This window comes from Corvus moneduloides, chromosome 9 (genome assembly GCF_009650955.1).
Source record: "Corvus moneduloides isolate bCorMon1 chromosome 9, bCorMon1.pri, whole genome shotgun sequence".
NCBI classification, from domain to species: Eukaryota; Metazoa; Chordata; class Aves; order Passeriformes; family Corvidae; genus Corvus; species Corvus moneduloides.
The window spans coordinates 20,320,946-20,336,213 of NC_045484.1; the positions used below are offsets into that span (position 1 = coordinate 20,320,946).

Genomic DNA, 15,268 nt, shown 5'->3' on the forward strand with positions numbered 1-15,268 from the left:
GGGAGGAATTCCTATGTTGAAAGGTTAATGATTATCTTCCTTGGTTTTGTTCTAAAATGGTAAACTGTACGAGCTCATTTCCAGATTGGACCCAAACACTAACATTTTTTGTTATTGTTTCTCAGCATGAATAAATTTTTCACAGGTCTCACATGTGCCACACACAACTATTTTGGGACAAGACCTACAACATCATCCCTCTCTCTCTACTGCTTCTTTTGGTGCAAGCTCTTGAACTATGAGCTTTTCAGAACTCTAGCCAAAGAAAACTATTTCTTATGCCCTGACAAATATTTTCTGACAGCTGGTCTATTGAATAGCTTATATTATTTTTGTGTGCTGTGCTATAAGCAATGCAGATGGTCTAGCTTAGTGATATTCCTCCATCAGTCAAGTTTTACATTTGTTTGCTCTTGTTTTGTTTTGTTTTTTTAAAAAGGCCTGATTGACTTATTTTTGTTCCCATCCTGGGTGATTGAAACTCAGCACTGTAATGAAGCAAGTAAAGAGCTCAATAGACTCTAATGTAGTTTTTGTCCTAAGGGGTGATGCTTGTTTGTTTGCTTTTTGACAAGACACATCATTAGTTCATAGTGCAATGTATATTTGGTAGTGTGGATAGATAACCATAAAATATATACTTTTCAAAAATTGGCTTTTATCAAATGTTACTATTCAGTGGAGAATTTTATGCTTTTCTTTTTATAATTGTGATTTGTTGCCCCTTTCAGAAATACATTTTTAATAAAGCAATAGCTCTTCCCAAAGTAAACTACATTGTTTTTCCCAGTACCTAATTTAAGGCAAGGTAAATAAGAGACTATATTTTTCATGGAAAGAGTAGAAAGTATGAAAGCAAAATGTATGCATGAAAATAACAAAACATAGACATTTAAACAAACATGTTATATTAATGACATCTTTCTTGAAATATTTTGCCTGATGGTAGAGTCTTAAAATTCACAGTAATTATGCAATCCAATAGCACATTTATTAACCCCATTCTAAATTGTGGTAGGCCATAATGGAGCTGCGATTTGTACAGTATTTTTCTTCTTTTACAGCACTCAAGGTTTTTGCTTTTGATTCACATCACATGAAACACATCCACCCTCATGTATACACAAGGGGAGATTACATAAAGATCTCTCCGAAGAAGAGAAGGGAACCTCATCCAAATGGTAAGAAACAAAGGTTGGAGAGTAGGTGGGTTAGTAAACACCTTGGATAGACTTGTACCCACTAGAACACAGCCAAACGTGAAGTTTATCAAGGCTGAATTTCCACACTGCTAACTACAAAGGATCAAGGTATTTTATCACCCTTTCCCCTTTATTGTCCCAAGACTGATATTTGTAACATATCCGGCGGCACAGTGAGTATCCAATGAGTTTTCACATTGGATATTGGTACCACAGACCTGAGCTTTATCCTTTTCTAAGACACAGGTCTGCTTTATGACTTTGGACTGGCCCTTTCAACCCTTTGTGCTACTTCAAAAACTGGCGCATCTTTTCCATTCAGAGAGTAGCTCACTGGGGCAAGAACATGAAATCTTTAGTACCAAATCTTTAGTACCAAAACCAGGACCCAAATGTACCTGAGAGTGCTACAGAAAGGACTTAAAGTACTGTCATCACTAAGTAGAGACATGTGTATAAACAGCTCTGGAATTAAACCACATAATTTAATAAACATGGAAAAGATTTTTTAAATCCTCACCTTCCATCTAGTCTGTATCTCACCACCTATCAGTATCTAAAAATTTGGTTTATTTTGGTACCAGGGAGAAAGTCACTACATTTTTAAGATCAGCACTGTATCCTAAAATACCTTTTTCTTTTTCCCTACTTGTATTCCATCCTGGGTCTGCTGTAATGGAAATCAAAGCAAGCCAGGTACTTCAGAAAGGCCCAGTATTTACTTCAGGTCTGACACATTTTACTTTATGACTTGACACCACGTGTGTAACCAGTTGCAGAACAGCAGCAAGCATATATTGTTCTAGGAAAAATATATATGTAAATATCTAATTAATATTGCCAGTGCGAACACACATTTTTATTTCTAATTCCAGTTACATTATTTTAAATAAAGCTATATTTCATTGTCTCTAAAACATTTTTTATAAGTATTCCACAAAGATTCCATCTGCTTTGCATATTTTATACAATAGCAGCAATAATGTCTATTGTTTATTGTTTCCTTAATGTCTTCAATTTTGTTCTCCCATAAAAACCCCCAAACTCCTAACCATGGCCTGTTTGATTGATAGGCACTGTTGCAGTTGTCTTTCTGCGGTACAGCAATATCGGTTCTCTTCTTTCATCGCCCAAAAACCGCTCCTCCAATGATCCTTCAGAGCAGAGGCAGACAGTAAGCTCAGCAGTTATAGCCGTTGCAATTAGCTCAAATCCACCTACACTCTATGAGCTTGAGAAAATAACATTTACCCTAAAGTATGCCAAGGTAAGGGGGTTTTTTATTATCAACTTCAAGTAAAACAAAACCTTAGCTAATCATTTTATGTGATGTAAGCATACCTGCAGCATATGATAAACTAAGACATAATTCTGTTGTTTGCTGATGTGAGGTTACCATTTATTACTCTAATAAGATTAATCTCAAATGTGACATCTTAAGTGCAATATACTAAATATGATACAGAGGAAAATTGCTGTGGGACTAAAACAAGGGCAATAATGCCATCTTTGCTGGGTTGTAGCATGGATAAAATGTAGATGCCTGAACCAGAGCATATTACAGGATCTTGATTGTTTTGTACTTAGGTGGGGATTTTTCTGGAAGTTTATCAGACAGTTAAGCATATATACTGGGAAGAGAAGAAATGCTTCAAGGTTAATGTGAAAAGGTGACCTGGAATTAGGGGATAATAGCAGAACCTATAGTTTTGAAGCTTTGTTATTTCTGAAATCTGAACACATTTATTTAAAACTGAGGTTTACTTCCAGCAAATACAGATTTTTGCTGGCTACACTCATATGTAGACAATCACCTTACTTGGCACAAAGAATCATCAGAAACACAACAAGAAAGCAGCTCTGTAGAGAGGTGAGCAATGGGACAAGGTTCTAACCTGGGTTACATAGCTTTTAAATTTGTTACTTCCTTTCTGAGTTAGAAATCACCTTTATATAAATTTCGATATATTTAAGAAGCCTATAGTACAGTGGAGACTTAATCTTTGACTAGATTTAGTAAGCATTAACTGTACTAAATAATACTAACAGTCTTACTCTTCACTGTTGTGTAGCAGGTGATATAGCAGGTGTGATATGACCTTGGCTTTATCCCAGATTGCTTTGTAAAATGCACAGAATAAGTCTCAGTTTTTGAACTGCTCATTTGGAATGGATAAGCAATGTGGCTGTAACCTTGGAGTCTATTCCATGTTCAGCAGGTGCAAGTGTATATATAACAATGTTTTCAATAGGTAAAAATTCCAACATCTTTGCAAGTGCCAAAAGGGTTCAGTAATCTGATTAGACTACATGTTTGGTGGGGTTTTAGCTGTGTGGATAAATTGCTTCCATCCTCAGCCATGTTTTAATTGCTTGGAAAAGGCCTTGCAGAATGTGTTTTTCATTTCTCAACCTTCCAAAGATAACAAGCAATTTTTAATGAATTGCGCAGTCTAGCGTAAGAAAGGTCTCTTGATGGGAAATATCCTGCCTTTTGCCATCAGTAAAACATCTTGTTTCTGTTCCAGACTGCAGATAAAGACATTAAATGTGCATTTTGGAACTACTCAGACACAATGAATGGCAACTGGGCTACAGAAGGCTGTGAGCTGACACATTCCAACTCCACTCATATCTCATGCAAATGTAATCATCTGACTCATTTTGCTGTTTTGATGTCCTCAGGTGGCTCTGTTGTAAGTGCTATTTTAATTTAGTGTTTTACCTGATACTTTCTTCTGTTTTCATTCCTTATGTTCCTATTTTAGTGCAAACTACACGCATTACCCTCCTTTAGGTTGTCCTGGTTTTGTTCAGCAAACACACAATTTATTGTGCACAAAGCAAACAAAATTCCTCCCATATGTGTTTGAATTTCCTTATGTCCTTTCTGCAGTATTACAGAGCAGTGATGCAGCAAAGTATCTTGTTCCAAAAACACAGTCTGTTGTGCTTATTTTTGGAGCATTGCTTTTCATTTTAAATCTCACTTTAAGACTGCTGTGGGATTTATCTGCCATTCATTGGTGGTCGGTAAACATATGGCCCTGAATTTCTGTCTCACAATACTTTGCCACCCATTTGTCTAACCTTGGCATCTAAAAATCTGCTTTAAATTCTCTCTGGAGAGTTTGAAGCAGCATAATCAATCTGAAGTTTATGACTATTAAACATGGACACTCACGACCAGCACAAAATTGGGAGAATGGACATTCAATTTATGTCCTTCTTATATTAAGAAGTCCCACAGATTTCCAGGGTCTCAGTGGGGATCTGCAGGAGCTCAGGTCCTGCCTCAGGAGGCAGCTTTATAAGGTATCAGAACTGACAGCAAGCAGAATATTAGCATGAATATACTGTATTGAGACAGTTCTCTCACACTGTGAATTTCACGCTGATAGAGGCTGTTTCCTGGTTGCTAAATAGCATCCTAAGTCTTCAGTTCAAATTTAAAACCTTTGCAGGTACTTATATAGTTATTTTGAAAAGAAAGGCTGGGAGATGAATAATCTCTTATCCTTTATTTAGTAAAAAAATACTTAGATACATTTTATGGTCAGCTGAATACTATCCTTTTGCTGATGTACAGTCATCTATTTCAGAGTTACTTTGTTCAAATAGCAAACAGCAAAAGAAATTGTATTCTTACACAGAAAATATTCACATCCGGTATTGAAATATCTTGTGTTTCTTTGAAGAAAGTTCATGTTACATATCTGGAATAGCATTTGCTTGAAGTGATTGTTATTTCAGAGTCTTGTTTTGATCATGTTGCAAATTCAGTAAGACAGTTATTCAGTTTTGCTTATCTAAGTCACTGCTGTGATAAGTCCTTTTATATTAGAAAATGTTCATGTCATATTAATATATGTCCTACTGCCAGTGTATTTGTCATTCACTAAAATAATCTGATTTTGAAAATCTCATTAGGAGATACTGATGTTAATAAAAAGTTTTGTTAAGACATATCAGAAAATGCAGGAGCAGGAATATATAGAGTTTATTACTAATTTCCCCTAGAATTATATCTGTCTCACAAAAACCCAATACTTTTTAGATTATCCAAAGTGTACATTTCTAGTGAAACTCTACAAACATTTTTGATTAATATTTTGTCTAAAAGAAGAAAAGAGCTGTATTATAGAATGAGGTTTTTCTTGAGAAGGTACAAAGCTGTTCTTTTAAATACTATATTATAATTTTCCCCCAGGGTGTTACAAATTATAGCATTCTTACAAGAATCACTCAGCTAGGAATAATTATTTCGTTGATTTGCCTCTCCATGTGCATTTTCACATTCTGGTTCTTCAGTGAAATTCAAAGCACTAGAACAACAATTCACAAAAACCTCTGCTGCAGCCTTTTCCTGGCGGAACTTATTTTTCTGATTGGAATTAATATGAACAATAATAAGGTGGGTAGCTTTCACTTGTGTCTTGATTTTGTATTGCAAAGTAAATATGCAGTGTAAGATATGATCTTCCTTCTACTCCCCACATATCCTACCTACAATAGTGACCCTGACTTCCCAGTACAGTTAGAGGAAATACAAAATGGTCGTTTAAAGAAGCAGGGCCTTCGTCTGAGCTGGTGTGTATTGACTTTGCTCCATGGGTTTCATTTAAAATTTGTCACCTTTATCAAGACTGTGATCCCAATGTGTTTAGCATTTTCACTTCTCAAATCCCTTAGGAAGCTGTACAAAGCCACATTGGTGGCTCCCAGGGTAACAGTTTTCCCTAAAATCCAGGCCAGAGCTGCTATCTCAAGCTGACATCTGAGATGCTGAGCTGCTAGCTGCAGGACTACATTGCTTCCTGTATGTGAGGTCTTCACCTGTCCCTTTTGCTTTTCAGAAAGCTAAGCTTGCAAATTTTGCATCTCAGATTAGTTTTAGGAAATAAAATTATGCATAAATTATCAAAATAGCCTACTATAATAGCTGAATAGGATTTAAAATCACTTGAAAAAGTATGAGCTGCTCTCCCTGAGGTAGCACTCCAGTACTGACAGATTGAAAAATATCATTTTGCAAACACTTTGTATAACAAAAGCTATTTCAAAAATGATTCCTCATGATGCCTAATTACAATGTTATCAAAAACATAAAAATGTAGATCAAGCATGTAGACTACTCAGCTATAACAATAGGACCAACTTTGTCAAACCATTTATACAGTTTTTCTGGGAAGACACACACCAATTTTAAAAGTTGAATGTAGTCTATTTTACCATTTGCTACAGAAAGCACTAATGAATGAATGTGCAAATGAGTGCTGTTAACTAACATTACAGCTAGGCTGAATCACCACTTGAGAGTCACTCGGTTGCTGTGCATGTACTGTTATATTATAATATATATAGACGAAGGCCTATTAATAGAATTATGACTACTGCTTTCTCTGCTTGAATTTCTAGCTCTTCTGTTCAATTACTGCTGGACTACTCCATTATTTCCTTCTAGCTGCTTTTGCATGGATGTGCATTGAAGGTATTCACCTCTACCTTATAGTTGTGGGAGTCATCTACAACAAGGGTTTCTTGCACAAGAATTTCTATGTCTTTGGCTATGTCAGCCCAGCTGTGGTCGTTGGAATCTCTGCTGCACTGGGATACAAGTACTATGGCACCACAGAAGTGTAAGTCACTCTTTCTGTGTCCAAATCATAGTACAGAAGGAGACAGTAATTGAAAAAGCACATTTCAAGGCATTTTCTGCTGTTTAATTTTCAGATGTTGGCTCAGCACTAAGAATAACTTTATATGGAGTTTTATAGGACCAGCATGTCTAATAATTCTTGTAAGTATAATTTTAATTTTTTATTGTAGTACATAAAGCCAATAATAAAAGGTGTTTAATAATCACCCACCCACTGCCAGCATAGCTGTGAGTGCTAATTATAGGGCAGAATCGACTAATTTAGACCTTTTTATAGTACCTCTAAATTATTTATATGCTGTACATCTAAATACTTTACTAGTCTGAAAAATGAATGTTTGACAAAAAAAGTTCAATATACTATCAGAGGGGTTTTTTCTTACTCCCCTTCTTTTATCCCAATGGTTTGAGAAATTCTGTGAAGCATTTCTGGTTTTTACAAAGCATCTCTGTATGTCACTGGCATCTCAGCATGGCTCAGCAGGAGGTGTACACAGACACCATCCTAGCAGACAGATAATCTGGTTTTTCAAATGTTGTGTGACTTAATCTCTTATCAGTGATCGGTCATCTTTGTAAGATTAGACTGTCATCTTTGTGGTTTTATCATTCGCATGTACCCTGTCATCATCAAAGCCATTTTAAACTAAATTGCGACGTCAGAGAAAAGAACCCGCTATTTCACATGGGCAGACAAGTCAAGTATTGATAGCCCTATTTCAGCTGTGAAGAGGGCCTTTTTAATTCTTATTGGAAGTGGTTTCAAACCACAAATTTGGCAGGTATTATATGTTCAATGCTGAATCGAAATGGTTTTGGTGTCTCAAGAGCATTTCTAAGTGCTATAAAGTTTAAGGAACCATTCTAGCTGTAATGGGGCTTTATTGTGTATGACTGTGTTGACAGTGATAGCTGGAGCTAACAGAAGGAGAAGGTGCAATAGTGAGGCCTCACAACATCTATGGTCAAGTCAGTTACAACTGTGTTGCTTTTTAAGCTGTTTGGTAATGATGTGAGGATTTGTAAAAAAGAAGTGGAAGATCGTAACACATAAAACTTGGTAGTGGAACAGTTTTATTTCAAGGCATTATCCATTTCAAAACTTAATAAACTATCAGGTATAATTCTGGTCAAATTCCACCCCAAAATCCTGCTGCATATTGGGTACAGCTGGAAACAACCTGCCAGATAGGTGATGCCTCCCATCTCACCCTTCTTGTGAGCACAGCAGATTTTGAGAAGCAAAGCACCATGACCTCCCTTCACGCAGTGCTTCTGGGGTCAGATAGCCCTGGTGTCTGACAGGTTACCAAGATGGAACAAAATCATGGGGAGACATCATCCTTTACTAGGAAATTCTTACAATTCTTAGGTATAAGTTTACAATTTCCTATTTCCTCTTTGGACCTTATCTCTTTCTTTCATGGAGGCAGCACAGCTGGGGTTTTGTTGTTGTTTCTCTCATACCTGTTCCTCATCTGCCTTCAAGTAAAGATTTATGCACAGTGGTGTATCTCTACACTGTTAGCACATGAAAATCTCATTATCAAAACACACAAAATGCTCCAAGTGTAGGTATCTGTGACCTTGTTTTCAGCTCCAGCTGAGCTGTACCTAATGGGGATCTCAGGTACACAGCGCGGAGGCAGAGCAGGTCTGCAGTGGCTTTGCTGTAAATCTGGCTGGCTGCAGAAGCAAATCCTGCAAGCTGGGCTCTGAGGCCTGTAGACATTCTTTGAGCACTCCAGATCTTCCATCATTCCCTGCAAATTAAAAGGAAAAAAGGGAGGTGCTAGAAGTTGATCCAGGCCTGCGTGCCAGGGCAGCCCTCCTACAGATGAGGAGAGCAGCCAGCGAGTTTCTTTTCCTCTCACTCATTTGCCTAAGTGAAGCCATGCCAAAGACCTGTAGCTGGACAGCAAAGAACCCCGTGGTTGTTCAGCTACTTTTTGTGTGTTATAGGAATATTTTGTGCTAACTTGTTTTCACAGTATTCACATACCTTTATTTAGTGTCTCTTCATAATCATGCTCCACTAGACCGGGGGGCAAAGACAACCCACTGTCAGCAAGGTGCTTCAGCTGCTCCAGGGTTTTTTTGAGGGTTTGGACAGCTTGCTTTGATGAAGTGATAGCAAACTGAAGCATGAACTGCAAGAGGGTTTTCTAAGGGTGCAGGGAGCTAAGTAATTTGCTTATGCTCTATCTAGATAATAAAGGGAAATACGGAAAGCCTATGAAAATAGGCACTGACACTAGAAGATGAAGTTGGTGTCAGATGTCTTCACCGTGGAAGGCACATTGGTGGTGGTAATTCTGTTTCCATTGTCCAACCTTCCTCTTGAGAGCAGTGCATGGGCTCCAACATGACAAAGATTAAACTCTTTCCAAAGTAGTGCCACCCAGGAAGTCCTTTTAATTGCAGGAGCCAATCTTTTCCCAATATTTCCATTCTGCCGACAGCTAATTAAAGAGAAAGAGGGGGAAAAATGCTAATTAAGGACTCTGACGAGGAAATGTCACTTTTGTTCTGGAATAACCAGATAGGGCACTACAACCCTCATACTGAAAGGTGAAAAATCTGGCAGCTTCAAGTTTACCTTTAATCCTGAGCTTCATCTACAAATAGCATTGAATTTGCAGGTTTTCAAAGATAGTCTGGAGAGTGTGGATAGCAATTCTCTGGAGGGCTACTCACCACAAAATTCTTGCACAAAAGCATTAAAATTATTGTCATGACAAATGCCCATGTACCCAATGGTGTTTTCCATTTCTGTGAGTGGGGGCCCAGGAGATTTGTGGTTTGGATTATACTGTAATCTGCCTTTGAGACAGCATGTAAATGATGAGAACAGAACCATTCCTGTACCAGTGGGTTATCTGTCTCAGGGCACATTGTTTCAAACGTGCTCTTGGGCTGTAAATCTGCAGTAATAATGAAGCATAGGGAGCTCAAATGTTTATCAGGAGTACAAATTAAGTTCTCCTCTGATTGCCTAAGCAGAAACACTGCTTCTGAAGGTGTTTGCTTATTAAAATTAAGGTTCTATTAGAAGTCTTAAGTGCAAAGCAATGGCCTTATTGATCCCATCTAAAAATTATTATTATTATTATTATATTGGTGACTGTACATGAAAAGAAGTGGGTCAGAAGCTCTTTAGATGGACTTAGCCAAGAAAGAGCATTTTAAACCTTTAAAAAGCAGGCTGCAAACTGAAGATAATTTCTACAACTTATTTCTTCCTCCTAATATTTGTAATCTTTAGAACCACAACCATTTTAACTAAAACTATGCAGTAGATTAGATCAAAGCATACAAGTATGGAGAAATTATTTATAACAAGTATTTAAACTTTTTAATAGAAAAGTGAGTTTATCTCAAGCTTTAAGGGACAAACATTAACACACACCGCAACCCAAGCCTGATTGAGGCAAAGACAAATATAAACCCCAGAGATAAAAGTATGAAAAAGGGGGGGGGGGGGGGGGGGGGGGGGGGGGGGGGAGGGGGGGGAGAGAAGAGAATAAAAAGAAGCCCTAGAAGGCTTTCTTTTCTATTGTAATACAGTCTTAAAATAATAATCTCCCTGTAATAAGTGTGCAGAATGGAAATGACTATTTGCCGCGGGGGTGACGTGGCTGCAGTTTTGATTAGCATGTAATGTCAGTCAATAACAAACTCCTTCCCATTGAGGAGGATCTCAGCATGGCTTTCCCCACCTCTGGCATCATAGCTTTTTGAGTGGGAGCTGACCTATGTAAGGGCTTTATTCTGCATCCCTGGTGTTTTTGGAAACTTCACCTTTTAAATTCTGTGGACACAGCACAAGTCCTTCCACTTGTACCTATTTTGAGGGCCAGCTGTATATTAGTTATCCAAGTGGGAGTAGAAATGATGTCTGGAAGGGTTAGCCAAAGGCTATTAACACTGTAGTTATAAAAATGTACGAGACATTAAAAGGAAAATTTGGAAAATAATCACTGCTACTCCAAGTGCAGCTATAGCCAACCCCTCTAATATACCTGTCTCCCACAATGTTCTCCCATCAAATCTATTCAGCTGAGCTTTGTGCAGCAAGTTCAAAGTCACCCCTGAAAACATGATTTGTACCTTTACAGTATCGACAGAGTCATGCAAACTTGACTGTTGTACCTACTGCCACTGCCACAATAAATTGGCACACCTCTGTGAGGAACCAGGACTCAGAAGTGTGACGTGTTGTAACTTTAATAGGTGCAATTTGCCATTTGACAGTATAAATCTATCAGTATCATTTGTTGAGATCACCTCCGTAATAACAAAATACAGACTTGCTCTTTGACTTTGGAACATTTCCAAAATTGAACATCATCCAGATAATCCTCTCTGTGTCTTTTATCCAAACATCCTAGTGCCATGCAGTGAGAAGGTAGCTCCTGTATGCTATTCCTTGTTTTACTCTTCTAATGAATGTTTTTAGGGACATCGAAGGTTTCTGGCTTGGCTTCAAGTTCCAGTTTCTTGAAACAATTGGTAATTGTAGTGTTTACAACTATAAAAATGGCTTAAACACAAACCCTGCAATTTTCAGAGCATTCTTGTGCACTTGACTTGGAACATACAAGCCAAGAATAATTCTTGGGAGCGGTGTCCCCAGAAAATCCAAGCCCTTTTTAAAAAATGTAATGGATAATCAACTGTAAAGCAAAAATATTCTAAGAACTTCAGTGATTGATTAACCATACTGTTTTGAACCTTTCTTGTGTAAATGAATGGGTAAATGAATAAAATATACAGATTGCAGTTGCAAAATACAAAAAAGTGACATATGAGTGATGAAAGCAGGCTAACAGTAGAGTAATGCTTTTCATTAAGGAACTGCCTGCATATTCATTAGAGCTAGTCGATTACTTAAAAAATACATTCATCAGATAATTTATTTGATGGATTTTACCATTATTTGTCAAATAATTTATTCAACAAAAAAAGGTAAAATTAATGGAGTAGTGCATTTATCAAATCTTAATGGACAGCTCTAATACTTATTCAGTTCTGTACATTTAGGTTGATTCAGGATTAGTAATACTGCTGCAATCAATGCAGAAAAATTTCTTGGCAAATCCATTACTCTGTTGTTTTCTCATATACACACAAATTTCATGTACTTCATCTAGGCTATTCAAACTGAACATCTTATAGAAAAAAAATTCAAACAATCTAAGATAAAGAACATGGTCTGACAGATCATTGTTACCATTTAAAAATAAAAATTAAAAAAAAAAAGAAAGAAAAAGGAAAAAGCAGTCCCTCTGAGGTGAGTCACATCACACTGGTGTCAAGTCCACTGCCTATTTGGGTTCCTCACTTTATTATCCCTGCTCTTCAGTGAAATGTTCAATGCATGTTCAGTATTCCTGACATTTCTTGATATTCTAAGAATTTTTATCAAAAAATTGCTTGACCTCTGACTTCTACCACAACAAAACATAACACCACCTCACTTTTTTTTTTGTGAATATTTATGCTTTGAAAAGCTCTGTGGGTTTTTTATAACTAAGCAAATGCTTAGTTATGCTTCTTAGATAGATGTGAAAGATATACTCTACCATCTACTGTATGTTTTTCAGAAAATAGCTGTTTTAAACAATTTTTACATCTACTGTTATTCCTCAGTCTGCCTTTTTAGTGGAAATAAATTCCTACAGGGACTAGAAATGCCTTTATTATTCTTTATTAAAGAGTAATAGTCCCCTTTTCATTAGCCCCTCTGTGGCTTCAGTTGAAGGTGTCTCCATGGCATTTCTTATGCCATAGTGGATAAAGTGGAGAGAATTAATTATATAGCAGCATTAAAGACTGAGTCTGCAACTTTGCTTGAAACAGATTAGTTCAAAGCACAGTGCTGTTCAGCAACAACAATACCTGCTGTGCTAAATAATAACTGAGTCACAAAATACTTGCCCTGTTCAGTGGACAGGATCAGCTTAAATCTCCAAGCCACAGCTTCCATATTGCCATACTCAGTGGATGTAATTTCTCAGCAAGACCAGAGCTTTCACATGAATTAAGGTTTTATCTTCCTTTTCTCTGCCATTAAAGCTCCAATTCTAAGGTCCCTGGAAATACTTTGAAAAAAGAGGGTGTGGCCATTAGTCTACAACGTGAAAATTGCTACATCCTATGTTATTGCAGAGTAACAAATTCATCACATAAGCCTGAAGGGTGCTTGAAGGATGTTCCAAATAAAAGTGGGGTTTTTTTAAAAAAAAACAACTTAGTAGTTCTGTAATAAAAAGTATATTAAGTTTTCCCTTTCAGTCACTGAAAGGACATTAGACTTGAAACTCAAGCATGTCCTCTGTCACCCAGAGTGAACCAAGCAGAAACAGCAGGTGAGGGAGTACAGGTGGATGTCAGGGGAAAGAGGGAGAACACCTGCATGTGCCAGCTGGCTGTGCAGATTTCCTGAGGTGTTCCACAGCTCAGTGCAGATTAATGTCTCACACATCCTCCTTCAATTCTAGGAAGATAAACAGTGCCCATTCTTTTAATGGATCCATGTATAATCAGCTTCTATGGATGGTTTTTTCAGGAAAGCCACACAACTGACTGAAATAGGTTGGGGTTTTTGTTTTTTATTTTTAGGGCTTTTTAATTGTTTAATATCTTCTTGGTGATTATGTACATTTCCTTGTTACAAGCACATTTACTATAAACATATATGCTTACCCTAAATTGTTCATTGAAAGGACAACATAGGTTTGCTTTAGGCAGTAAACATGGACTGATGATGTCTTTTGGACTTTCTTAGCAATTACGTAGTGACTTCATCCACATGACATATTTTCTCACTCGAATCAGATTTTCTTCCACTATTCTACTGCCCTTTTGATTCATCCCTGACAGCCATTTAGAGAAGCGAATTTAAATTCACAGTAGTAATTGCACAGGAATACTTTGCTTGGAAATCTCACTTGGTCACTGAAAGAAGCTTTTGTGGTTTTGAATAAATCACACCATGGGATTTTGCGACCATGTCCACAGCAGAATTGCGGATATTTCTGAAAAAGCAAAAAGCCAAATCCTCAAGAGGATTTGGCAAATTGTGGAAGGTATGGATATCTTTCTGCCAAGTATTCACGCCTCCAAAATGGCAAATACGGCTTGTTCTCAGACTTGACATCTCAGTCATGCTCCTGATACTTTCTCCTTCCAGGTAGCTCATCCATTCACTGAAGCTAGTTGTGCTAAAAGATAATACTCAACTATGTCACTCCTCTTTGCCATGCAAAACTCCTTCTGCAGGGCTCCTGTATAAGGCTCCAGATGCACCCTAAGAAAGGTTCCCATCTATGCAAAGAAACCATAGGACAGGAGCAAGGTGTAGTCTGAACTTTTTGATGCACCTTGAATCAGTTCACTAAACAGCCTGATTTACGTCACTCCTAACACACCTTCCCAAAAGCTTCTTGGAAAAGGAGAAGAGTAAACCTAGTAATTATTCACACTGCAAGCAGAATAGACCCCAGTCCTACCACTGGATCTAACTGGGCTAATAATTCTGGCTGAGGTCAGGTGCAGATCAATTGGTTCATTCTTCCTGCCCTTGGCTGCAGAACTGAGGGTGAATAATGTGTTTAGTTTTGCAATCCAGTAAGAAACACTGAATCCGTAAGTCTGCAAAGCTGTTTACCCTGATGAAAAGCATAGAAACCTCATTTATTTATTTATTTATTTACATCTTCTTTTAAGTGATATAAAGTGACATAAAGGAAACACTTAATTGAGTCTAAATCTATAGCTTGAAGTATGCAAAGGAAATCTTTGAAGTATTCATAAATAAAAAGCAATCCTATGTGAACATTTTTTATTTCCTGAGTCAGGATTTGAAATAAACCCATTTGGCTGTGTTTTAACTTTTAAAACAAGGGAAATCATTAAAGTCTTAGAACTATAAGATTCTACCCCTGAATAATGGAAAATATTTCCCAAAAATACAGCCTAAAGGGGGTTCATTAAGGTTTTTGTTCCATTTCCTACTCCCAGATAAGACTGCTGTTGTATACTTAAAGCATTCAAGAAGATATATTCACTGGGGACATGGTAATGAGATAAATCAGTCAGGAGACAAACCCTGACTGTTTGACTGCCAGCTTGTGTCCAATTTTATGCAATTAATATAGCATACATTTTCATTTTGAAGCTTAAACTGTTGTATTGTTAATAGCTTAATTCCGTTCTCCCCTGACTGAAATAATGATGACCCACTGAATGTTGTCATTTTACCCAGCCATTAGCCATCCAGCCAGAAAGACAGAAATGTATTGCTCTCTGTGGCAGAACTCAGACCATCACAAGCTCATTAATTCAAACGCTCATAATGAGGGTCATTGTACAGACTGATACAGATACAGCTGCTCTGAACTTC

The 15,268-nt window shown here is 37.3% G+C and overlaps 1 protein-coding gene across 1 annotated transcript in view; it reads left to right on the plus strand.

Annotated features, from left to right (window-relative positions):
* Positions 1-15,268, plus strand: part of ADGRL4 (adhesion G protein-coupled receptor L4) — a 73,500-nt gene that overhangs the window by 47,804 nt on the left and 10,428 nt on the right. The window contains exons 8-13 of the mRNA XM_032118166.1: positions 1,065-1,181; positions 2,276-2,469; positions 3,731-3,898; positions 5,413-5,616; positions 6,621-6,841; positions 6,936-7,002. Of these exons, the coding sequence (XP_031974057.1) occupies positions 1,065-1,181; positions 2,276-2,469; positions 3,731-3,898; positions 5,413-5,616; positions 6,621-6,841; positions 6,936-7,002 (971 nt within the window). The remainder of the gene's footprint in view (positions 1-1,064; positions 1,182-2,275; positions 2,470-3,730; positions 3,899-5,412; positions 5,617-6,620; positions 6,842-6,935; positions 7,003-15,268) is intronic.